The sequence below is a fragment of the Scyliorhinus canicula genome, chromosome 20 (genome assembly GCF_902713615.1).
Source record: "Scyliorhinus canicula chromosome 20, sScyCan1.1, whole genome shotgun sequence".
Lineage (NCBI taxonomy): Eukaryota > Metazoa > Chordata > Chondrichthyes > Carcharhiniformes > Scyliorhinidae > Scyliorhinus > Scyliorhinus canicula.
This window is the reverse complement of record NC_052165.1, coordinates 76,949,358-76,975,824: the sequence shown is the minus strand read 5'-3', so window position 1 is coordinate 76,975,824 and position 26,467 is coordinate 76,949,358. Positions and strand designations below refer to the sequence as shown.

At 50.4% G+C, this 26,467-nt stretch overlaps 1 protein-coding gene across 8 annotated transcripts in view; it reads left to right on the top strand.

The window, feature by feature from the left end:
• The window catches only part of hipk2 (homeodomain interacting protein kinase 2), a 348,291-nt gene that overhangs the window by 300,297 nt on the left and 21,527 nt on the right, over positions 1-26,467 (top strand). For 4 of the 8 annotated variants that reach the window (XM_038781432.1, XM_038781428.1, XM_038781431.1 and 1 more), the window contains 4 exons: positions 12,197-12,416; positions 14,663-14,784; positions 17,549-17,691; positions 18,908-19,087. In XM_038781432.1, the coding sequence (XP_038637360.1) occupies positions 12,197-12,416; positions 14,663-14,784; positions 17,549-17,691; positions 18,908-19,087 (665 nt within the window). The remainder of the gene's footprint in view (positions 1-12,196; positions 12,417-14,662; positions 14,785-17,548; positions 17,692-18,907; positions 19,088-26,467) is intronic. The other 4 variants (XM_038781434.1, XM_038781433.1, XM_038781430.1 and 1 more) reach the window with 2 other exon arrangements.

Below are 26,467 nucleotides of genomic sequence, written 5' to 3'. Positions count from 1 at the left end.
AGTATCCAGAATATCAATTGGCTAGGGTGCTGGAGGAACAGCTGGATGCAGTAATAACATGTTTACTCATCAGACACCACCTTAAGGAGGCCAAATAAAAGGCAAGAAATTAATCTTACCATTCATGTTATTGACCGGAATTGATATTTCGCATGTAACTATCCCAACAACCAAAATGTGGCCTTTCTTGCAAAAACTACATGTTTGAACTGAAACTAACATGTGTGAACGTGAATTGCTGAGGTCTTCACAGGGCCAGTTGGAAACTAGTCACTTAGCTCTCACTTTGATGAATAAACACTTAACTGGTTGGGTAAACAGGAACTCCATTGTTAAAACGCTCCACTGGGGGTTTCAGTCTTAAGAGAGGCACTGCGTCATCTGTGTTGGCAAAAAATTCTTCGTCACATTAATCATCATGTTATAACTCACAAAACGAAAGCTCAGTTGCTCTCGGAAAGTATGACTTGTGTCTCCTTTGGGAACTATCCTTCCCCTGGAAGAGAAGTGGCTTTAAGGATAAGCCTGAGAATTAAACTTGGGTCAAATAGCTGGACTGGCAGTCAGTGGCTGTGTTGACAAGTCTGTTAATTGCTCCTATTTTTAAGCTCGCGTTTCACCACAGTCTCCCACCAGGGGTCTCTTCTGAGGCAGAGCTGTATTAGAGTGAGCCTGGAGGTTGAATAGTCACCCTTTGCAGAGCTCAAACATATTTTTTTCCCCTTGTTTACCTCAGGCGTCAACAGCCCCCCAGAGGGAAGGCTGCGGGTTTGTTTCCAGTGGCACACAGCCATCTGAGGCAAGGCACATTATGCTTCCCTCTCACCTCCTCAAAATAGATGGTTTGAATTTGGAAACCGTAAGTGCCCTGGAACGATACCAGGTGCGCGAGGCGCCGAGTCATCTGATTTACGTGAAGGGGAGGGGGCTTAAATTTGCTGGGTGGGAGTGGAGAATCAGCAAAGTGTTCCTGCTACTACCTCCTGCTGAAACCTTCCAGCGGGATCTTCTGGTCCTGCCGATGGTCACCCCCCCCCCCCAACAACCACAGGTTCCCTGGCGGCATGGGGTATGAACGATGGGAAACCCGTTGACAGCAGCATGATCACAAGATCCCGCCATCGGCCAATGGCGCGCTGTCTCCGCTGCAGTACACGCCGCAGGGCAGGCGGAAAATTCTGTCCTGGTCTGCACAGGTTTGTGTATGAGTGTCCAGGTCTGTTTCAGTGCGTGCATATCAACAGTTTGTGTGTGCACGTGTGTGCTTATGCATCATAAGTTTGGGATGGCCTCAAAAATGGTTGCCAGGATAAGATAACAGGACCCTCCTTCCACCTATGAAATGAAATGAAATGAAAATCGCTTATTGTCACAAGTAGGCATGAAGTTACTGTGAAAAGCCCCTAGTCGCCACATTCCGGCGCCTGTCCGGGGATCACTGTAACTCAAAAGAGAGCAGGAGGGGGAAATGAAAAACCAAAAAAGATCAAATTAAACACTTCATTAGAGAATAAGTAAAGGATTAGGGTGTGGTTGAGAGGAACTGTGCTCAATCAGATGAGGAACACAGCAACAGTTAAAACCTGTCTGCAATTTTGAAGTGGAAATAGCACGAGTTTAACTCTTGAGTATCGCCGTGGCATCACTACTCCCAAGGGCATTTCAATCTGTAGAAAAGAAAAAAAAAACCCCTCAATTTTCAGAAAAGAAGTTTAGGATGCAATTTAATGGACGGGTTCAGCGGGGTGTTTCCCGATGCTTGTAGTGGGGAATGCCCCACTGAGGCCGCACTTATTTCACTCCTTACTCATCAGTGCAGGAAGAGATCTGTGTGCCATTTTTAAATGGCGTCCCAACTCTCGATCCTCCAACACAACCCCTGGGTCCCTCCCACCAACTTACCTGTTGGGGGTCTTCAAGTCCCCTGCAACTTGCCTACTGAGGGAAGGACACTTCCAGGCCCTATCACCTGTACAGGCAAAATGCCACCTTCGCACTGCCAGCTGGGATCCTTGATGTGGAGATGCCGGCGTTGGACTGGGGTGAGCACAGTAAGAAGTCTTACAACACCAGGTTAAAGTCCAACAGGTTTGTTTCAAACACGAGCTTTCGGAGCACGGCTCCTTCTTCAGGTGAATGGAAAGGCTTGTTCCAGAAATGTTTATATAGACACAGTCAGAGATGCCCCGGAATGCGAGCACCTGCAGGCAATCAAATCATCAAAGATGCAGAGAGAGAGGTAACTCCAGGTTAAAGAGGTGTGAATTGTCCCAAGCCAGTTCAGTCGGTAGGCCTCTGCAAGTCCAGGCTTGTTGGTGGGGGCCGAATGTAATGCGACATGAATCCCAGATCCCGGTTGAGTCCGCATTCATGCGTGCAGACCGCGAGATCTGCAGTGCAGCAACCGAAAAGGAAAGAGTCAAATTGGACCCCTCCGGAAGGCCGCTGCCCTAGACTCGACATGTATGCTCAAGCCGTCAGAAGTCGTGTCAATGCCAGATTCATCACTCGCAATCACAAGGCAGCCTCAAACGTCACCCAAGCACAACGCAACGCCATCCGCACTCTCAAGACCAACCGCAACATCGTCATCAAACCAGCAGACAAAGGAGGGGCCACCGTCATACTGAACAGAACAGACTACTGCAAAGAAGTATACCGACAACTCGACAACCAGGAACACTACAGGCAGTTACCCGCAGATCCAACCAAGGAACACATCCGCCAACTCAGCAGACTGATCAAGACCTTAGATCCAGACCTTCAGAACACCCTACGTGCTCTCATCCCACGTAATCCCCGCATTGGAGATCTCTACTGCCTCCCGAAAATACACAAGGCCAACACACCAGGCCGTCCTATCGTTTCAGGCAATGGGACCCTGTGTGAGAACCTCTCTGGCCACATCGAGGGCATCTTGAAACCCATCGTACAAGGTACACCCAGCTTCTGTCGCGACACGACGGACTTCCTACAGAAACTCAGCACCCATGGACCAGTTGAACCAGGAACATTCCTCGTCACAATGGATGTCTCGGCACTCTACACCAGCATCCCCCATGACGACGGCATTGCTGCAACAGCCTCAGTCCTCAACACCGACAACTGCCAATCTCCAGACGCAATTCTGCAACTCATCCGTTTCATTCTAGACCACAACGTCTTCACCTTCGACAACAAATTCTTCATCCAGACGCACGGAACAGCCATGGGGACCAAATTTGCACCTCAATATGCCAACATCTTCATGCACAAGTTTGAACAGGACTTCCTCACCACACAGGACTTTCAACCGATGCTATACACCAGATACATCGATGACATTTTTTTCCTTTGGACCCACGGCGAGACATCACTGAAACGACTACACGATGACATCAATAAGTTCCATCCCACCATCAAACTCACCATGGACTATTCTCCAAATTCAGTTCCATTCTTGGACACACTCGTCTCCATCAAGGACGGTCACCTCAGCACCTCGCTTTACCGCAAGCCCACAGATAATCTCACGATGCTCCACTTCTCCAGCTTTCACCCGAAACACATTAAAGAAGCCATCCCCTATGGACAAGCCCTCCGTATACACAGGATCTGCTCAGACAAGGAGGAGCGCAACAGACACCTACAGATGCTGAAAGATTCCCTCGTACGAACGGGATATGGCGCTCGACTCATTGATCGACAGTTCCACCGCGCCACAGCAAAAAACCGCACCGACCTCCTCAGAAGACAAACACGGGACACCACTGACAGAGTACCCTTCGTCGTCCAGTACTTTCCTGGGGCGGAGAAACTACGACATCTTCTTCGCAGCCTCCAACACATCATCAGCGAGGATGGACATCTTGCCAAGGTCATCCCCACACCCCCACTACTGGCCTTCAAACAACCGCGCAACCTCAAACAAACCATTGTTTGCAGCAAATTACCCAGCCTTCAGAACAGCAACCACAACACCACAAAACCCTGCCAGGGTAATCTCTGCAAGACATGCCAGATCATCGACATGGACACCACCATTACACGTGGAAACACCACCCACCAGGTACGCGGCGCATACTCGTGCGACTCGACCAATGTAGTCTACCTCATACGCTGCAGGAAAGGATGTCCCGAAGCGTGGTACATTGGCGAGACCATGCAGACACTGCGACAACGAATAAACGGGCATCGTGCGACTATCAACAGGCAGGACTGTTCCCTTCCAGTTGGGGAACACTTCAGCAGTCAAGGACATTCAGCCTCTGATCTCCGGGTCAGCATTCTACAAGGAGGCCTTCAGGAGACGCGACAAACGCAAAATTGCTGAGCAAAAACTTATAGCTAAGTTCCGCACGCATGAATGCGGACTCAACCGGGATCTGGGATTCATGTCGCATTACATTCGGCCCCCACCAACAAGCCTGGACTTGCAGAGGCCTACCGACTGAACTGGCTTGGGACAATTCACACCTCTTTAACCTGGAGTTACCTCTCTCTCTGCATCTTTGATGATTTGATTGCCTGCAGGTGCTCGCATTCCGGGGCATCTCTGACTGTGTCTATATAAACATTTCTGGAACAAGCCTTTCCATTCACCTGAAGAAGGAGCCGTGCTCCGAAAGCTCGTGTTTGAAACAAACCTGTTGGACTTTAACCTGGTGTTGTAAGACTTCTTACTGAGCTGGGATCCTAGCAGTGCTCCTGTCAGCCTGGCACCTGCTGGGGTGCTCAGAGGTCCAAGGTGCCCAGGCAGCATCAGCAGTGCCAGGGTGTCACCTTGTCCAGAGGTTGACCACCCGGGGCCTCCTTCTCGGGCCCTGGTTAACTCCGGCGGATACATATTTAAGTGTGCCTAACTGCACATTTAAATATGCAAATTGAGGCCCCGTCCATTGTGGGCCAGATCCAGATTACGGAATCTCGCAAGATCCCGTTAGATCTCGCGAAGCGAGGCGAGCGGGTAAATCCTGCTCGAGGCCTCTCTTGCGAGATTTACCGGCCGCATCGTTGGGCACGAAGCGACCGTTAGATTGCACCCTAGATTTATCATGCTCTGATTCAGGTATTCCTATTCCTTTTCATTTGAAAGGAATCAGAAAACCTTAAAATGTTTTTTCTCCATTCGAAGTTTGTGAATAAAATTGTCCACTTCAGACCCAGACCAGTCATCGCAAAATTGAAATTCATCTTAAGCATTTTTTCCCCCTCCATAAGGGGGGAAAGAAGAAGCAAAGCAAATTACTTTCCATTCCTTTGTAATTTGGTCAAATATGGCGTTTCCACACACCCCTCCCCCGGCCTTCCCATATCTTGCTGCAGCTCAGTCAGTATTCAAGGAATGTATATGTTTTTTGATGTGTTTGATTCCCTGCTGAAATGATAATAGCTCAGTTGGTGGGTGGGCATCGAGCCAGGTGACCAACCTGGGCTATCGGTTCAGGGCAGATAAATCACAGGTCCATTGGCACGATACTGGCTCTCAGAGGGTCAGATTGTGAGGACAAGCATAAACTAAGCTTGCCAAAGGGTCATCCAGACTCAAAATGTTCTCTCTCCACTGATGCTGTCAGACGTGCTCAGATGGCCCAGCATTTTCTGTTTGTGATATAAACTAAGCCTGAGTTTAGAAGGTCAAGGAGTCATCCAATTGAGACATTTGAAATGACTTTAGGATTCATTAGGATACAGAGGAGTGAATTCCTCTGGTGGGTCTGTCCAGAACAGAACAATGGAGTCATCTTAAAATTATAGCAGGGCTTCTCAGGAATGGAATCAGGAAGCACTCGCAAAATCAGTAGAAATCTGAAACTCTGTCCGAAAAAGCAGTCAGATCAGTGGGCTGAATTGAAGTTTACAGGATGAGATCGATAGCTTTCTTTGTGAGGTAAGAGTGTCAAGAGATGTGAAGCAAAGATGGGGGAAATGGAGTTGAGGTACAGATCAGCCCTGATCTAACTGAATGGTGCCAGGCTGACAGGAGCAAGCTTAAGTGGCCTATTCCCATTCCTGTATCATTCTAAATTAGCTAATCTCAGTTAGGTTGACAACTGGCACCTCAAAACTGATCTCCATGCTTCAGATGATTGGAGTTAGTTGAGATTTCTAATGAACATGCATATCTATTGTCATTAGGATTACATTGATTTGAGCATGGTACGGTGTTGACAATATCCACCGAGGAGATAAATCCTGGGGCGGGATTCTCCGACCCCACGCAGGGTCGGAGAATCGGCCGGCAGTGGCGTTAATCCCGCTCCCGCAGGGTTTTTAAATCTCTGACCGGCCAAAAACCGGCGTTGTGCAAATCCCGGCGGCAGCCTCTGAAAACAGCTGGCGCCGGCGGGATTTCATTTTTTTTTTAGATTCCACAAATCTCCGGCCCGGATTGGCCGAAGTCCCGCCGACGTGGCCATGGGTCACGTCGGCGAAAATCACAGTTGCTTTAAAACGGCGTCAACCATTGATGATGGTTGACGCCGTTCAGTGTCGGGGGGTGGGTTGCGGCATCGGGGGGGATTGCGGCATCGGTGGGGGGTTGCGGCATCGGGGGGGGGGGTTGCGGCATCGGGGGGGGTTGCGGCATCGGGGGGGGGGTTGTGGCATGGGGGGGGGGGGGTTGCGGCATCGGGGGGGGGTTGCGGCATGGGGGGGTTGCGGCATCGGGGGGGGTTGTGGCATCGGGGGGGTGGGTTGCGGCATCGGGGGGTGGGTTGCGGCATCGGGGGGGGGTGGGTTGCGGCATCGGGGGGGGTGGGTTACGGCATCGGGGGGGGTGTGGGTTGCGGCATCGGGGGGGGTGGGTTGCGGCATGGGGGGGTGGGTTGCGGCATCAGGGGGTGGGTTGCGGCATCCAGGGGGTTGCAGCATCGGGGGGGGGGGGTTGCGGCATCGGGGGGTGGGGTTGCGGCATCCGGGGGGTTGTGGCATCGGGGGGGGGGGTGCGGCATCGGGGGGTGGGTTGCGGCATCCGGGGGGTTGCGGCATCGGGGGGTGGGTTGCGGCATCGGGGGGGTTGCGGCATCGGGGGGGGGGGGGGGGGTGCGGCATCGGGGGGTGGGTTGCGGCATCCGGGGGGGGGGTTGCGGCATCGGGGGGTGGGTTGCGGCATCTGGGGGGTTTGCGGCATCGGGGGTGGGTTGCGGCATCGGGGGGGGGGGGGGTTTGCGGTTTCGGGGGTGGGTTGCGGCATCGGGGGGGGGGGGGTTGCGGCATCGGGGGGTGGGTTGCGGCATCCGGGGGGTGGGTTGCGGCATCGGGGGTGGGTTGCGGCATCGGGGGGTGGGTTGCGGCATCTGGGGGGTTGCGGCATCGGGGGTGGGTTGCGGCATCGGGGGGTGGGTTGCGGCATCGGGGGGGGGGTTTGGGGGCAGCGGCGTGCAGAGAGGGGGGGGCTACGGATGCCCTGGGCCAACGCACCATCGCCTCCCCCCCTCTGTACGCCGCTGCCCCCTACCCCAACCACCCCCCCCTCACCACCCCTACCTCCCTCCAACGCCCCTACCCCCCTCCCCACCACCCCGACCCCCCTCCCCACCACCCCTACCTCCCTCCAACGCCCCTACGCCCCTCCCCACCACCCCTACCCCCCTCCCCACCACCCCTACCCACCTCCAACGCCGCCCCCCATCTCTCGCAACGCCGCAACCCCCCACCCTCAATGCCGCAACCCCCCCTCATCGCCGCAACCCCCCCCTCTCAACGCCGGTACCCACACCCCGTCCCCCTCCCTCTGAAGGCCGGTACCCACACATCCCCCCCCTCTCTCCTCCTCCCCCCCTTCCTTCTCCCCCCTCCTCCTCTCCTTCCTTCTCCCCCCCTCCTTCCTCCTCCCCCCCTCCTTCCTCCTCCCCCCTCCTTCCTCCTCCCCCCTCCTTCCTCCTCCCCCCCTCCTTCCTCCTCCCCCCTCCTTCCTCCTTCCTCCCCCCCTCCTTCCTCCTCCCCCTCCTTCCTCCTCCTCCCGCCGCTCATTCCTCCTCCCCCCCCCTCCTTCCTCCTCCCCCTCCTTCCTCCTCCCCCCCTCCTTCCTCCTCCCCCCCTCCTTCCTCCTCCCCCCCTTCCTTCCTCCTCCCCCCCTTCCTTCCTCCTCCCCCCTTCCTTCCTCCTCCCCCCTTCTTCCTCCTCCCCCTTCCTTCCTCCGTCCCCCTCCTTCCTCCTCCCCCCTTCCTTCCTCCTCCCCCCTCCTTCCTCCTCCCCCCCTCCTTCCTCCTCCCCCCTCCTTCCTCCTCCCCCCCTCCTTCCTCCTCCCCCCTTCCTTCCTCCGTTAGTGGGGGGGGGGGGTGCGGCGTTAGTGGGGGTGGGGGGTGGCGGGGTGCGGCGTTGGAGGGGGGTAGGGGTGGTGAAGGGGGTAGGGGTGGTGAGGGGAGGGGTTGGGGTAGGGGCAGCTGCGTGCAGAGGGGGGGGCGACGGTGCGTTGGCCCCGGGCATCAGTCGCCCCCCTCCTCTGCACGCCGCTGCCCCTACCCCAACCCCCCCCTCACCACCCCTACCCCCTTCACCACCCCTACCCCCCTCCAACGCCGCACCCCCCCACCCCTCACTAATGCCGCACCCCCCCCCCACTAACGGAGGAAGGAAGGGGGGCGGAGGAAGAAAGGGGGGACGGAGGAAGGAAGGGGGGGAGGAGGAAGGAAGGGGGGAGGAGGAGAGAGGGGGGTGGTGTGGGTACCGGCCTTCAGAGGGAGGGGGACGGGGTGTGGGTACCGGCGTTGGGGGGGGGGGTGTGGGTACCGGCGTTGGGGGGGGGTGTGGGTACCGGCGTTGGGAGGGGGGGGGACCGGCGTTGAGGGGGGGGTACCGGTGTTGAGGGGGGGGTACCGGCATTGAGAGGGGGGGTACCGGCGTTGAGGGGGGGGGGACCCGGCGTTGAGGGGGGGGGGGGACCAGGTTGCGGCATTGCGAGAGATGGGGGGCGGCGTTGGAGGGGGTAGGTGTGGTGGGGAGGGGGGTAGGAGTGGTGGGGAGGGGGGTAGGAGTGGTGGGGAGGGAGGTAGGGGTGGGGAGGGAGGTAGGGGTGGTGAGGGGGGGGGTTGGGGTAGGGGCATCGGGTACAGAGGGGGGGGGGGGGCGACGTTGCTTTGGCCCCGGGCATCCGTCGCCCCCCCCTCTCTGCACGCCGCTGCCCTCACCCCCCCCGATGCCGCAACCCCCCCCCGATGCCGCAACCCCCCCCGATGCCGCAACCCCCCCCCCCGATGCTGCAACCCCCCCCTATGCGCAACCCCCCCGAGTTCGCAACCCCCCCCTATGCCGCAACCCCCCCCCGATGCCGCAACCCCCCCCCCGATGCCGCAACCCCCCCCCCAAATGGCGGAACACCCCCCCCCCCAAATGCCGGAACCCCCCCCCCCCCCAATGCCGGAACCCCCCCCCCGATTGCCGCAACCCCCCCCCCCCAAAATGCCGGAACACCCCCCCCCCAAAGGCCGGAACCCCCCCCCACCCAAATGCCGAACCCCCCCCACCCAAATGCCGAACCCCCCCCCCCAAATATGCCGGGCCCCCCCCCAAATGCCGCCCCCCCCCCAAATGCCGCCCCCCCCCCAAATGCTGGGTTCCCCCCCCCCAAATGCCGGGTCCCCCCCCCCCAAATTCCGGGTCCCACCCCCACCCCCACCCCCCACCCCCCCAAATGCCGGGCCCCCCCCCACCCCACCCAAATGCCGGGTCCCCCCCCCCAACCCCCCCAAATGCTAGGTCCCCCCCCACCCCCCCCAAATGCCGGGTCCCCCCCCACCCCCCCCAAATGCCGGGCACCCCCCCAAATGCCGGCCCACCCCCCCCCACCCCCCACCCCACCCCCACCCCACCCCCAACGGAGAATAGCGGCCTAAAAGAAGGCCCCCACGCCGGAGTCATGTACACCGATTTTTCTCGCCGGAAATCGGCGTTACGACGGTCTGCGGAGAATCCCGCCCCTGTTTGTCAAACCTGCTGGAAAACACCTGAATGGGGGAGAATTCAGATGCTGGTTGGGAGGAGGAGGTGGGGAGGAGTAGGGATAGTTGCGGGGGGGTGGGGGGGGGTGGGGAGCACACTTCATCGGAATGCATAAAAAAGAGGGCAAAGATGCAAGCATAAGATTAAGTTTGGAGAAGGAAGCCAACCTAACAAGGGAGAAGTGTTTGATGTTTCTTATGCCCATAGAGGGAAGTAAAGTTAAGCAACCTGAGTGAGACCTGATTAGAGCAATTGGTACAGGTAAAATAAATCTTCTTAACAATTAATATCTGATCATCAAGCCAGAATTTATGTAGAAGACACAATACCCAGTACATAAGGAGTTTTAATCTCATACCCTGGGTTACATTATGATATTACATATTGGACAGAACGCGCATCTGAACATAATCTATGGGGGGGCCACTTAAAGGGAGTGACCAACTATATTAAACTCAAGAAATTTGAAGGCGGACCTATATTTTTTATCAGCTCAGTTAGATGATCTCGGTTTGAGTAGGAATTGGCACTACTCTAGACGACAGAGAGGAATAAAAATCAGCCATGGCTCTTGCTCCTGATTGTCATTCAGTAACGCAAACTGGAAAATGACTATAGGTGTTGGACTATAGTACCTCAAATGTAAGATCTCCCCCATGAAGATTTGGCACTTGGATGAAGTATTGGAGAATGATAATACCTCAGTGAGTTGCAACGTCAATGGTGGGAAAGAAAATCTGAATGCAATATAATGATTTAATTTGAAAGTAGTGGCATAGTAACGGAAGTTTAATTTTGGTAGTACTGTGCTGGTTGTGTCTTTGCTTGATTCTCAGATGTGCATTGATCATAGCTTTGTAGAAATTCTTCAGTTTGTTAAGCTCATCTCTCTTTTTGTTTCACAAGGATGGCTTTTTTGCAAGATGGTTGGAAACACTTCTTTTATGTACTTAGAATAGTTTCTCTCTCAAGCAATAAGTGATGTTGTTTTATAAGCACCGTTGGGTTTTTACATAGAACCACCTGAAACAGGTCCAACCATTTCCAGCAGCAAACCTATCTCCACCAGTACTGTACCCCAGTGTTATACAGTACCAGACCTGTCTCCACCAGTACTGTACCCCAGTGTTTACAGTACCAGACCTGTCCCCACCAGTACTGTACCCCAGTGTTATACAGTGACAGACCTGTCCCCACCAGTACTGTACCCCAGTGTTATACAGTGACAGACCCAATCCCCACGAGTACTGTACCCCAGTGTTATACAGTACCATACTTGTCCCCACTAATACTGTCCCAGTGTTCTTCAGTGACAGACCTGTCCCCACCAGTACTGTAACCCCAGTGTCCTTCAGTGATAGACCTGTCCCCACCAGTACTGTGCCTCCGTGTCCTACAGTGACAGACATGTCTCCACCAGTACTGTCCCCCAGTCTTATACAACGACCCACCAGCCAAATGTTATACAGAGACAGACATGTACTCACCAGTGAAATGAAATGAAATGAAAATCGCTTATTGTCATGAGTAGGCTTCAATGAAGTTACTGTGAATAGCCCCTAGTCGCCACATTCCGGCGCCTGTCCAGGGAGGCTGGTACGGGAATCGAACCGTGCTGCTGTCCTGCTTTAAAAGCCAGCGATTTAGCCCAGTGAGCTAAACCATCCCCTGCTGTATCACTGAATTATACAGAGACAAATCTGCACCCTTAAGTACTCCAATGTTAAATGTTTAGATTCATGTAACAGGATTTACAATGATCTCAAAGAGTTGATCTCAGCAATTTGTAAAAGTTAGTGTTATTATTGTGCAAATTACTTATTTACTGGACATTTAGCCCTTTTATGTTTTATATTTAGAGATAAATATTTGTTCAGGTAGAAGAAAAGATATATTCCGCAGTTAGTAACAATTTTGAACAGTAATTTGGCCCTACATCAACATTCTGTCACGTGAAGTTTGTCAGATAATAATACGGAGGAGTTTCTGAGCATTCATTGTTCTACCAATACAAAGCTCCAACAATTTGATTTCAAAGCAAATAAGTTTTTAAAAAAATAACTTATGAAGTAATCTGGTGAATGCTATGTATACTCTTCACCATTCACCATTTTTTTTGTAAAGTACACATCTTGGACCTATCATGTCCCAAGTTGCAGGAAATCAAATTGTTTCGCCCAGACTTTGTGATTTCTTTGTGTTTTAATCTCTCCTTCCCAAACAGCCATGCTTACCATCTCCTATTATTTGTGTTTAATCCCATCATTCCCTTTAGGCCAACAGCCTGGCTCCCACATCCACAAGTGCCACCCTTTCCCTTGCCAACCCCGATCTCTCCTTACTTAACTACCAATCTGCACTTTACCAGCCTTCAGCAACATCCATGGCAGCTGTTGCTCAACGGAGCATGCCACTGCAGACAGGAGCCTCGCAGCTGTGTGCTCGGCCTGATCCCTTCCAACAGGCCTTGATTGTGTGCCCACCTGGATTCCAAGGTGAGTTGTGTTTTGTTTGACTCAATTTCTCTACCTTGTTGTTTTAAGCACTTTCACATCTTTGTAACTCAGTACTTAAGACGCAATTTCCTATTGTGCTAAAAGTAGTTTATCCGACCATTATCCCTCCCTCCCAACACTTAGCTAACAACTAAGCAGGCCAAGGGAGCACTAGGATTGATACCAGGCCTTTACATCAAAGGGGAAGGCAGGTGTTACAATAAAGACTTTAGGGATCCTTTTTTGAGATAAAGAGGATGAAGAGTGACCATCTTTAAAATAATGGAGGGCTTTGATGAGATAGATGTAGAACTGCGCTCCTGGTGGAGTTCAAAAGTAGGGGCCATAAATATAAGAAAGTCACAAATAAATCCATTGGGAAACTCAGGATAAACTTAATTACCAATAAAGTGATTAGCATGCAGAACTCACTACCGCAAAGAATACATGAGGCAAATAGCATGAAGGCATTTTAGAGTAACTTAGTTATTTTTTTCATAGAATTTACAGTGCAGAAGGAGGCCATTCGGCCCATTGAGTCTGCACCGGCTCTTGGAAAGAGCACCCTACCCAAGGTCAACACCTCCACCCTATCCCCATAACCCAGTAACCCCACCCAACACTAAGGGCAATTTTGGTCACTAAGGGTAATTTATCATGGCCAATCCGCCTAACCTGCACATCTTTGGATTGTGGGAGGAAACCGGAGCACCCGAAGGAAACCCACGCACACACGGAGAGGATGTGCAGACTCCGCACAGACAGTGACCCAAGCCGGAAACCCTGGAGCTGTGAAGCAATTGTGCTATCCACAATGCTACCATGCTGCCCTAAATGCCCTCTGCTTACAAGCTGATAAGATATAGGAGCAGAATTAGGCCATTTGGCCCATCAAGTCTGCTCCGTCATGGCTGACCTCATCCTGGCCTTAACTCCACCGTCTTGCTTGTTCTCCCTTCAACCCATTACCACTTAAAAATCTAACTCCTCCTTAAATTTACTCACTGTCACACCTCCACCGCACTCTGGGGTAGGAAATTCCACAGATACACAACCCTTTGGGAGAAGTGGTTTCTACTCAACTCCATTTTAAATTTGCTACCCCTTATCCTGAGACTCCGACCTCTTGTTCCAGAATGACACACAAGAGGAAGCCCACTCCACATCTATATAAGGGAGAAAAAAATAGCAGGATATGATGATGAAGTAATATGGGAGCAGACTCATACTAATGGGGTTGATAACCCGTTTCAGTGCTGTAAATTCTATATATTTGTCCTCAACACTCAGTGTTTAAGGAGGCAGAGGAGGAAGAGAGGGGACAGATAAAATTCCCATTCCTGACCATTTGTTGAAAAGCACATGGGGTGTTGGGTGTGTTATGGGCCAGAGTTTAGAAAACACCAAAGTATATTATGGAGTTCACCTGACCTATAACTGTTTATTGATTTTGATTATGATGAGCTCAAGAGCCTGTCTTTCAGGTGTTATTCAACAGAGTTCTGAGGCATTTTAAATCAAAAAACAAGCTTTATTCTACGAATTTAGTTAACATTTGTATAAACACACACAGTAAGAATTTTTATCAACTACAAACATAAAGACCCCACATAGCAACAGTAATCTATGTATAACCCTTAATGAATTCCCCCTTAACTGTTCCAATTCAATAACAAAATCCAAGTAAAACCAGAAACCCCTTTTCAAAGTCGTGACCCAGCACACGGCATTCTCACTGGTATAAGGCTTGTTATTGATACTCTGTTGCCCTTTTCAAACAGAAAGTTTGAATTCCTTCCAGAAAGCAATTATCTCTTTTAAGTTATCGAGCCGTCTGGAAACAGCTTTTAAAATGAAGTTAGCGAGACACTTCTTTCAACCTGTGCAGTTTAAACCAGTCCAAACTCAAAGCGAAAGTAAAAACTCACAGAGCCAGTTCCACCTACACAATTACATCGCTGAAGCCATGCGATAAGACAAAAACATTTCTCAAAGGGGCACTCCCATGACAGGTGAGAGCAAGATCTGGCTCAACTGTGGTGACCTCAAAGACCAAATAGTCTGTCACTTACGCGTGAAAAACAGTGACGCACTGGAGAGTGTCTGTTGCCATTGGAACCTGGAGGCATAATAGTTTTTGAAGATAGTGTGCCTCAAATCTTGACTGAACTTACTTGCTTCAGACAGATCATTCGCGGTGTGTTTTTCTTCTTGCATTTTAAATGCTCTCTCATTGGTGCCAATAGGGTTGCAGGCTTCCCCGACCAAGCATGCCGGGTACTCGGTCCGAATGGAGAATGCTCTTCCTATTGTCACGCAGGCTCCAGGAGCTCAGCCTCTTCAGATCCAGCCTGGCCTATTGACACAGGTAGTTGGAATGATCAAGAAGGTGTTGCATTTCAGAAGGTTTCAACAAACCCCTCATGGCAGACAGACATAAGACAATAGGATGTGCAAACCAGAACATCTCATATATGATTTATAGGGCTAGACAGGAAGAATCCACAAACTTTAAAAAGTAGCAGTGGTATCCAGATGTAGAAGTCTCCCCCCCCCCCCTCCCGCCCCATTTCCAACAAATTTATTTTTGTTCGTAGGGGGAATGAGGCAGGGTATGCTTCATGAAGGTGGCAAACTCAAAACTCAGCAGGGCCATTTGAACTTAGTGTTGAGTTCAGCGGATCTAATTCTGGCAGGTCCAAGGGCTTTAACCTGCAGTGTAGGAGTCGCAAATTGATGGGGTAGACATAAACACTCTTGAAGGACAGATAATTGTACATAACTGTCATGATCTGAAGTTTTTTAAACGCCCCACACTTTAAACGAAAAAAAAAGAAAGCTGAAGCTATTGGTGAGAGTTCAAAACCCTCTACGGGACAGTCTTGATTGGCAGGGGTCAGTTAGAAACAAAGGTAGCATCTGGTCTTGTTGTTTCAATTGGGTTCTTTGTTGGCATTTATCCAAGAGCTTTCATTATACCATTATGAATATTTGACTACATGTCAAAAGCTTAAATTATCTCAGCAGTAGGTTCTGAGCTCACAGTTTGATTGAGACCTGAAATAGGCTATCAAAGGATTAGCAGTCTTTGATGCTGGGTCCGAATAGAAGTTTGCTTCTTGTTATAAGAGGTGAAACACTTGAGATATGAATAGATTTTATGATTGGGATTTTTTTTCATTGTCACTGTAAAATCTGTATTAGATTTTTACCATTTGTTTTTTATCTCCATGTGACTCCTGTGGTCTATCCGCGATGGATACTGACTGAGTGGCAATGGAGGGTATGAGGTGGAGGGTATGAGGGACCACGGGGCCTGGGTGGGGGACATGAGTTGACATTGAGTTTGCATGTAAGTTATGAGGGACCATAGAGAGTGGACTGGAGGGCTTAAGTTGGCATGGCAGGTATAAGGGATAGATGGAGATGTGGTGAGGACGAGAGAGCCTAATAATTTCAAAAACAGCTGTGTCAAAGTCCTAGAGAGCCAAGGCAGGCCCTCAGCATCTGCCCGCCTCTGTGACTGCCTATGCTTTGCTTCTGGGGTCAGCATACTCAACTCTATCACTACCCTACCCGAGCAAAGATCACAGATTTTGACTTTTTCCAGGGTGGGTCCAGCGAGTCGGAAAGTTTCCCAACTCAAGCTAGCTGCCTTGGTAGCCACAATCTGGCCCTTCGCCTTTAGTGAGGCAACTAATCCCGAATGAACAAATGGTTGAGTGGCTGATTCAATTGGATTTGATACATCTGCCCTTGGAAGGCAAAAAACTAGAAAGAGGTCCCACTACTATCACCCGCCCAATTATTTACAGAAACTCTTTTTTCCAGCACATATTAGTTCTGTGTCACATCTCCAGCATCTGCAGTATTTTTCTTTTATCCAATGACCTCTGTTGGAAAGTGAATGCCTTTGGATGTTGAGTGAGAATGAAAAGAAAATTGCATTTATATAGAGCCTGGCATCAGGCTACCCCAAGGTTCTTTATCTCAATAAAAGTGCTTTTGAATGGCCTTCGCTCCTGTAATTTAGGAATGGGCCAGTCAATTTGCACAAAGCAAGTTCCTATAATATGATGCTGATCTGATATTCCATTTTTTATTTGAATCCAGTTAGTTGAAGGATAAATATTGTTCAGAACACTGGGGAGAACTCGCCTGCTGTTTGTCGAAGAATTCCAAAGATTTATTTTACATTCTCCAGTAAATCCATGGAGATCGTCCAGGATAGATTCATTATGATGATGCCAGGAATGGGAAACAAGTTCTGTGAGGGGACTTGGTGTACAGAAATCTGCTCCACTAGACCAGAGAAGCATAGGAAGAGGTATGAACAATGGTTATAGCTTTGTGAAGGGAATTGGTAGAGTGAATATGGAAAGACTGTTTGGTTGGATAGTCAGTGATGTGGGATCATCAGTTTAAAACCGCCAATTTGTGCAAATTAACCGAGGTCAAGAGAATTTCTCTAACCCCAGTGTTTTTGGAGCATGGCATGTTTTGCCATGAGGAGTGATTGAAGTCGACAGCATTGCATCTTGAAAGGAAAGAGAGAAACATTTTGAAGAAGAGGAACAGACAGAGCTACAGGGAGAGAGAGCATGGCAATAGAATTAGTTTTGATTGCTCAAGGAAACAGGCAGAACAAAATGGCTTCCTCGTGAAGACAATCTGTTTATTGGTGGTGCTGGCTAATGGAACAATTTGATGTGTTTTGTCTTGTTTATGCTCACTAAAACTGGCAGACGGGTCTGCTTCACTTTTCATCCAAGGATAGTCTTCTCCATTCAGATCTTAGGGAAGAGAAGCAGGATTGGACTTAAACGTGTGACTGATGAGGAAGCATTGAAAATATCAGGAGTTCATGAAAATTTATTCTGTTACAAGTTGTAATGGACACACTTGAACCATACAGTAAATAAGTCCGTGGTAAACACTAACATTTTGTGCGGAGATTTTTCATCAACAAAGTTGCCACAGTTTCAATGTGTTGATGTTCACTTAATTCAATCAAAACTTGGAAAAAACTGAGCACGAGCGTTGCGGGGGGTGGGGTGAAGTCGTTGTCGTTGTGATTGGCCCACTCCCCTTAGCCTCATGAGCATTCCTTGTTTTGTTTTTATTCCTTGCAGCAGGCTTGGCCTGGTGGGACCCAGCAGATCCTTTTGCCTCCAGCATGGCAGCAGCTAACTGGAGTGGCAGCCCATACCTCGATGCAGCACGCTACTGTTCTTCCAGAGGCAATGGCAGGGGCCCAGCAACTGGCGGACTGGAGGTAGGTTCAACCAGTCTCGTCAGTTGAAATGAGATTACTTAATTTTGTGTCATCCTGTCAGCAGAATCAGAAAGCATTTGGTTCAGCAAAGCCACAACACACTCTGCATACCATTTACCCATCCTTAGCACATTATCTCCTCGGTGACGTAGCATTGGGAGCTGGGATACTTTCGACTTAGCTGCAAATAATCCTGGAGGTCAACAAATACCAGGTGCCTGAAGCTAAACGACTTGTGACACTGTGGTCTGATTCATGTCATCATTATAGCGGTAGGTTCCTCAGCTTCTGTGTTGCTTAGTTAAGTGTGAAAAACCAACTCCTAACCACACTATTGAACTAGTCAACACAGAGTCAGCATTCTCTCGTAGGACATAGCCCGATTGCCTTATTCCAAAGGCCTGAGGCACAGGTAGCTTAAAGAGTCTCCACTTCAGCATATATATGTTTAAACAGCACAAACCACACAATTTACTAGTACAGAGCTTCAAGCTGCTGGTATTTGACCAACATGATTATTTGCAGCTAATTCAAAAGCATCCCAGTTCCCAATGCTATGTCACCAAGGGGATAACATGCCACGGGGTGGGTAAATGGTATGCAGAATGTTTAGGCATCTTTTTCATATTCTAAACGTCATGTCTTATCCCTTCAGGTGCCATCACTGGCCCAGACCAGTCAATCATCACTGATGCCCCTGATAACTGAGAATGTCTAGAGAGGTTGACTCAATTCCAAAATCCCACTGTCCAAGCGTGACCTGATGGCTCTAACCTGACCCTGCAGGGGAACTGGCCACTCTGTCCACCTTTTCCTACTCAAAGAGGATTGCTAGCCACATCAATCAGGATTGTTTGATGCACTTCGACCTCCCATCACAGGAGGTATCATCGTGGAGCCAACGTGGTCCACAGAGGTCACAATTTAGGCACATGAGTAAAAATTGGAAGGAAAATGGGTCTGCTGTCAGTCCTACTCCTCCAAAGGCCAATCTGACTCCACACAGCATATTTATTACCCTGAAATTTGTGAAACTGAGTACATAAAAGAAGTCATTGAAAGTCGTGCCCACATAAAACACAAAACCTGTTCCTTGGAATTATTTCTAACCTAAAAACCTCTCCAGTGAGAAAGGTTCTGGAAGAAGGTTGACATGTTGTTGGCGTGCGCTGATCGAGCACAATGATCTCCTTTTACCTCTTTTTGTTTGGCCCAGGAACTCTCATCCACACACCAGCCATTACAATACCATCATGCAGCAGCCGGCCCTGCTGGCAAGTCACGTGACCCTGCCAGCTGCCCAGCCGTTGAATATTGGTGTCGCTCACGTAATGAGGCAACAGCCCACTTCAAGCTCCACCTCAAAGAAAAACAAACAACAGCAATCCTCTGCCAGGTGAGTAGAATATGTCATCTGAAATTTACTGTCATTCCTCTCTGAGAGCTGCGGAGAGGGCAATGTTGGAAAGTGAGGGCACAAAAATGAGCTTGCGATGACCAGTTATTTGGGTGCCATGAAGGGACCAAAATGGAGTTTGATGTGTGCTCGTGCACCTTTGCTGCAAGTTTCACTGGAAGCCACCTTGGTGAGACCATTAGCTCAATCCTCTAGTCGATGCCCTCTCGTAACCTTGAAAAGCTGAACCCTTGTTAAGCAGCAGCAAGGATTCCTCCCTCTAACAGATCACCAACTATTGAGAGGTAAGCTCCTGTTTGATTTCTTGTGGCTCGTGCTATGCTTTTGCAGTGTCTGGTGCTTTCAGTCGGCCATGCACAGCATGAGAAGAGCTCTCAGCAGATGGTCACATCCATCAATTCAATTCTATGTGGACCTCAGCAAGGAACAGTTAGAGATGTCTGCATTTCACTCTGGACATTCTCACTGAAATCTGTCACCTACTGGGGCCACGACTGCAACCACAGAGCGGGTAAGGACAGCACTTTAGGCTGATGCGCAGTGCCATTGACTCCCCTGCACATCATTTTGCAGGTGTCGCGTGTCAACTCTGGATCACTATCACTTGTCCACCAGAATCAAAAGTCATTCCACTTTCTCAGCATCCAGCTGAATTTTTGCAGCCAGAGGGTGGTAAATCTGTGGAACTCATTGCTGCAGAAGGCTGTGGCCAAGTCACTGAAAGTCTTTAAGACAGAAATAGATAGGTTCTTGGTTAATAAGGGGATATGGGGTTATGGGGAGAAGGCAGGAGAATGGGGATGGGAAACACATCAGCCATGATTGAATGGTGGAGAAGGACTCGAATGGCCTAATTCTGCTCCTATGTCTTAAGGTGTGTGACCACAGGCAACGAGCAAATCATTGACGTTAGGTATCCTGACAGCAGTCATGGGGCTGGGTTCTCCGAAAATGGGACTATATCGCCACGACGGAGTAAAAACGGTGGAGCTTTATTCCTGAGATTCCTGTAGAAAAGGTGAACTAATTCTGAGCCCTGCAGGGGGCTAGCAAGGACCTGGAGTAAATCTCACAGCTTTAGCTGCGTATACGGGCCCCCGCACTTCCGGTACGGAGTCCGCGCATGCTCACGGAGAATTCCGCACCTTTGAGGAGGCCCGACGCTGGAGTGGTTGGCGCCACTCCGCTACGCCGGGACTCCCCGCCCTGCCATGTAGGGGAGAATCCCGCCCCAGGTCTTTGGCAATGGGCCCCAGCCGCGCGGCGTACTCCCCGGCACACTGATTTTTGAGGCCCAGAGAATCGCCGAACCGGCGCCGGCTGTGATTTCGCCGTGGGGCTGCGGAGAATCCAGCCCCAGATGCTTCATTCTGTGACAGTTAGCTTTGCCAATTGTCCCCAGACGAAAGTGTGCCAAGGTTTGTGATGGCCTGACTACATACTCCCTCGCCATCATGAGGGGTACTAATCATTGTTCAAGCAGCTTGACTTTGCTCTGTGTGGTCTCTGCTTATTCTCCCTGTCCAGCCTCCTAGTGGACCAACGTCTGGGAGTATTGGTTTGTGCTGAAGCCTGAAAGTCAGCAAATAGTCTTCCAGTACCTGGCACGTCACTCTCTGTAGACCTCTGTAACCTGAAAGAATTAATGTGGAGATGCCGGCGTTGGACTGGGGTAAGCACAGTAAGAAGTCTTACAACACCAGGTTAAAGTCCAACAGGTTTGTTTCAAACACAAGCTTTCGGAGCACTGCTCCTTCCTCAGGTGAATGGAGAGGTATGTTCCAGAAACATTTATATAGACAAAATCAGAGATGCCAGACAATGCTTGGAATGCGAGCATTTGCGGGTAATCAAATCATTACAGATCCAGATATAGGGGGTAAAGAGGTGTGAATTGTCTCAAGCCAGGACAGTTGGTAGGATTTTGCAAGTCCAGGCCAGATGGTGGGGGATGAATGTAATGCAACATGAATCCAAGATCCCGGTTGAGGCCGTACTCATGCGTGCGGAACTTGGCTATAAGTTTTTGCTCGGCAATTCTGCGTTGTCGCGTGTCCTGAAGACTGCCTTGGAGAACGCTTACCCGGAGATCAGAGGCTGAATGCCCTTGACTGCTGAAGTGTTCCCCGACTGGAAGGGAACATTCCTGCCTGGTGATTGTCACACAATGTCCGTTCATTCATTGTCGCAGTGTCTGCATGGTCTCGCCAATGTACCACGCTTCGGGACATCCTTTCCTGCAACGTATGAGGTAGACTACATTGGTCGAGTCTGCTAGCTTGAGTTGGATATCTTCTTGCTTGATTCACACCCTGTATCACTAGTGTCTCTTTATATGCTCAAGTAACCACCCTGTTGTGGATACTGGGCGCCTCTCCACATTTCCACCTCCAGTGCAGTGTCTGAATACCTTGGGCCACGCTTTCCCCCATATTACACCATTCTTTCCCAAGACAGATTCCCTTCACTGATTTCCAGCCACAATGCACCTCCCTTTAAGAGATGCAGGCTATCTTTAGGCAGTGCAGGCCAGCTTTAAGCAGTGGTAGAAAATTATGGGGCGGGATTTTACGTTCTGCAACACCAAACTCGCGTTCGGCGATCAGCTGCAGAATCAAAGTTTGCGACCAAATCGGGGGCGGCGTCGTTTTTGCGATGCTCCGCCTTCTCCAAACCGGCGTACTCATTGGTCGTGTGTGGTCTCATCCGTCGGGAACTCAGCGTGGCGGCTGTGGACTCAGTCCAGCACTGCCAAAGACAGGGAAGGGCCGATCTGCAGGCAGGGAGGGTTTTTCCAGGGGCTGGCGGCACTATGGGGGGGTGGTCCGAGGCGTGCGAGCCAGCCAAAGCGGGGGCACATTTCACAAGCCGGGTCGGCGAGCAGCCGGCGGCATATTGCACGGTGCATGCACGGCTACGGACCCGGCCTTTCTGCAGGCCGTATCGGAAGCTAGAGCCGGGTGCTCTACACTGCTTGACTGCTAGCCCCCAGCCAAACGAAGGATCGGTGGCCGTTTTACGCCATTTTTACTGTCGTAAAACGTCACCGTTTCCACGCTGGCGTGGGGACATAGCCTCAAAATTGGGGAATCCAGCCCATGATTTTTGGGCTCCTTGCTGATGCATGCAGTTAATGAACAGCACAGTTAGTGTTGGCAGCATGCAGAAATCTTCATGAGAAAGTACACAACAAGAAGTTGGCATGCAGTTTCCCATTTCAATCAACGGGTGCAGGCTAATTTTTTTTTAACGAAGAAAGGGAGAAAAAACTTTTATTCATAGAAAGTGCCTGTCATGACAGAATATCCCAAACTGCTTGACAGCCGACAAAGTACTTCTGAAGTGTAATCACTGTTTTAATATGGTGAAACGAGGGGAGCACCTTCCTTGTCTCGGCCTAGATTGGGTATCCTTGTCCAGGAGTGGAGCTTGAACTCAGAACCTTCTGACTGGGTGGCATTACACTTTACCTTTTGAATGTGACAAACAAAATTATATACAAATTAAGTTCAATCTGCCTAGTTTATTAGCAATGTAGAAATTGCTTGACCAAAACGTTCCATCCTGGTGGTTGTACGGTACAATGATAATGGAGTTGTTGGCTAATTATCGCAATCGATCTATATTAATTAATCTACAGCAGACCAGATGTGAGACGAGAACAACCCCAGTGGTGGAGAGCTTTGGAAACAAAGGTCCAAATTTATCTGTTGCCCCCAAGAATGCTAAATGTATCAGATCATGTCTGAATAAAGCATAAACACATCCTCTGGCTTCTTACATAACACTGTCTGGAAAGCATAACAACAACTTAGATCTATACAGCACCTTTAATGTAGTAAAACATCATGAGGCGTTTCACAACAGCATTATCTTTCTTTGAAAATATTTTTATTCGGTTTTTAACATTTTGTACATCAAACAAAACAATGCAAGACAGCAAGAACAGCAACCCCCCCCCCCCAACTCTACCAACCAACACCCCAAAAACCTCAAAAAATAGCCCCCTTCCAACCCCCCCCCCCCCCCCCCCCCCCCCCCCAAACTCCCCCAAAGCCCCCCTCCAGCAGCTGACAGTGTCACAGGAGCACTATAAAACAAAATGTGACAGTCAGCCAAATCACAATTATAATAGCGCAGAAGGATGCCATTCGGCCCATCATGTTTGCACCAGCTCTCCGAAAGAGCATCATGCCTTTTCTCCATATCCCTGTGCATAGAACATACAGTGCAGAAGGAGGCCATTCGGCCCATCGAGTATGCACCGACCCACTTAAGCCCTCACTTCCACCCTATCCTCGTAACCCAATAACCCCTCCTAACCTTTTTGGTCACTAAGTGCTATTCATCCTGGCCAATCCACCTAACCTGCATTGTTCCTGTTCATATAATCATCAAATGCCCTCTTGAATGCCTCCCCCACACTTCCAGGCAATGCATTCCAGACCCGAACCACTCAATGTGTGCAGCATTGTTTCTCACATCAAATTTTCCTCTTTTGCAAATCACTTTAAATTTGGCTGATCTCCTTGAACCATTCTTGTAAACCTCTTCTGCATCTCTTCACATTCTTCATCCAGTGTGGTGCCCAGAACTGTACATAATACTCCAGCTGATGTCTAATCAGTGTCTTGTATAAGTTCAGCATAACCTCCTTGCACTTGTACTCTCAGCTCCTATTAATAAAGTCCAGAATATATTTTATTAACTTCTCTCTCCACCTATCCTGCCACTTTCAATGATCTATGCACATCTACACCCAGGTACCTCTGCTCGATAAAAATTTTACCCCTTATTTTATATTGCCTCCCCATGTTCTTCCAACCAAAATGTATCACCTCACACTTCTCAGCATTGAACTTCATCTGTCACCATTTCAAGGTGAGAGGGGAAAAGTTTAAGGGAGATATGCGTGGTAAGTTTTTCACGCAGAGGGTGGTGGGAGCCTGGAATGCTTTGCCAGCGGAGGTGGTAGAGGCGGGCACGATAGCATCATTTAAGATGCATCTAAACAGATATATGAACGGGTGGGGAACAGAGAGAAGTAGACCTTGGAAAATAGGCAACAGGTTTAGATAAAGGATCTGGATCGGCGCAGGCTGGGAGGGCCGAAGGGCCTGTTCCTGTGCTGTAATTTTCTTTGTTCTTTGTTCTTTTGTCACTTATCTATGCTTATGTCCTTTTATATTTTGACAGATAATCAAAAGTTTAGTCAAAAATGTAGGTTTTAAGAAGGAGGAAAGAGACAGAGGCAGAAAGGTATAGGGGGCGTGATTCTCCGAGCCCCGCGCCGGGCCGGAGAATCGCCGTAACTGAGCCACGCTGCCCTGGCTCCGGCGCGTAATTCTCCAAGGTGTCGAGAATCGGCGCCATTTGCGCCGGCGCGATTGGCGCGGCGTCGGTCACAGGCCCCTGTCCGTGGCCGGGCCACCGATTCACTGATCAGGGTCTGGCCTGCGATCGGGGCTCACCGATCGGCGGGCCGGCCTCCACCCCCCCCCCCCCCCCTCCCCCCAGGCCTACTTTGTTCCGCTTCCGGTCCCAGAACCCCCGGGCCATGTTGCATCGGGGTCGGAGCATTGAAGAAGTCCCCCGCGCATGCGCGGGTTGGCGCGGCCCAACCTTCGCTTGCTAGTGTGGAGCCTCTTGCCAGAGCCCCCCTCCTCCCAATCCTCTCCTCAGTAACCCAGCCCCCAGACCCCAACAATCCCCCACCCCTTATAGCAAAGAACAGTGCAAAACTGCACCCCCCAAAACATGTGAACAACTATAAACAAAGGTAAACTACACTCTCCCATTCAAAAGACAGAAAAATCAAACAAAGCCCCCCCCATAAAATACAAAACAAGGAAAAGACGAAGCACAATCCCCATCCCCTCAACCCAAGTCCCAGTCCCAACTCTCATTTCCGTCCCAGTCATTCGTCCTTCACGAACGCTTCCGCCGCCTCCACTATCTCAAAATAGAAATTCCTCGAGTTGTGCGTCATTCTCAACTTCGCAGGGTAGACCACTCCAGTCATCACGCCGTTGCTATACAGTGTCGCCTGCCTTCTCGCCAACTCCGCCGTCAAGTCTTGGTATATTCGTATACCAACGCCTTTCCACTTCGCTTCTCTCCACTGCTTCGTCCAATTCTAGAGTTCCTCCTTCACATATAACTTATGAAAGCAGATTATGACGGCGCTTGGTGGCTCATTTGCTTTCGACTTCGGCCTGAGCGATGTGCCCTGTTCAACTCATAGCGGGAAGGTTCTCCCCCCTCCCCATCAACTCCACCAGCACCTTTGCAAAGTGCTCAGTTGGCCACGGGCCCTCCACCCCCTTAGGCAAGCCCACAATCCACAGATTTTGCCACCTTGATCTGTTCTCCAAGTCCTCCAACTCAGCTCTGAGCTTTTTGTTGGCCTCCACCACCCTCCGCAGGTCCTCACCCATCGAGGTAAACTGGTTGCTGTGTTGCGACAGACCCTCTTCCACCCCCTTCAACTTCTATCCTTGCTCCCGCACCTCGACCGACGTCTTCAACACTGCCACCTTTACTGGGGCAATCGCCTCCTCCACCCACTTTTTCATCGCAGCCATCATCTCCCCCTGCAGCACCTCCATGTGCTTGCGGACTGCCTCTCAAACTCCCCCGCCATCACCTCGGTCAGAGTTTCCACTGTGAGGGGAGCATCCCCACCCAGTGACCATCTTTCTTCCTGCCGGACTCACCAACTCACTCAATGGCAGAATTTGGCTTGCCCCCCGTTCTTTCCAGTGTTCTTTTTCTGGGTCTTTGAGATCTTGCATCTTCCTTGTAACTTCCCACAGTAGCTCATTCATTAACTACCCAAAACTGCATAAAAGTCCAAAAACCAGAAACTCTATCAGGAGCCTCCGAATGTGCGACCTCCACCTACTTGCCGCCACCATCAGTCCCATTCAGCTGACTTTAACTCACGCCCGCTGAATCACTCCCCTGATCTGAAGTTCCAAAGCTGTGGAAGTATGAATGTCAATGGTGCAGAAATGTTGAGCTGCGGCTGCTGCAATCCATGTCACTTTTTTAAAAATGCTGCTGCTTGAGTTCTTCTGAGCCCTTGCTGGCAGAAGCACTTATAAAAACATTGATTGTAACAGCCCCAGCTCAACACTTCTAGAATCATAAGATTCCTACAGTGCAGAAGGGGGGCCATTCGGTACATCAAGTCTGCACCCTCCCTCCGAAAGAACACCCTACTTCAACCCAATCCCCGGCCTATCTCCGTAACCTTACCTAACCTGCACATCTTTGGATTGTGGGAGGAAACCGGAGCACCTGGAGGAAGCTCACGCAGACACGGGGAGACCACACAAACTCCACACAGGAGGCTAT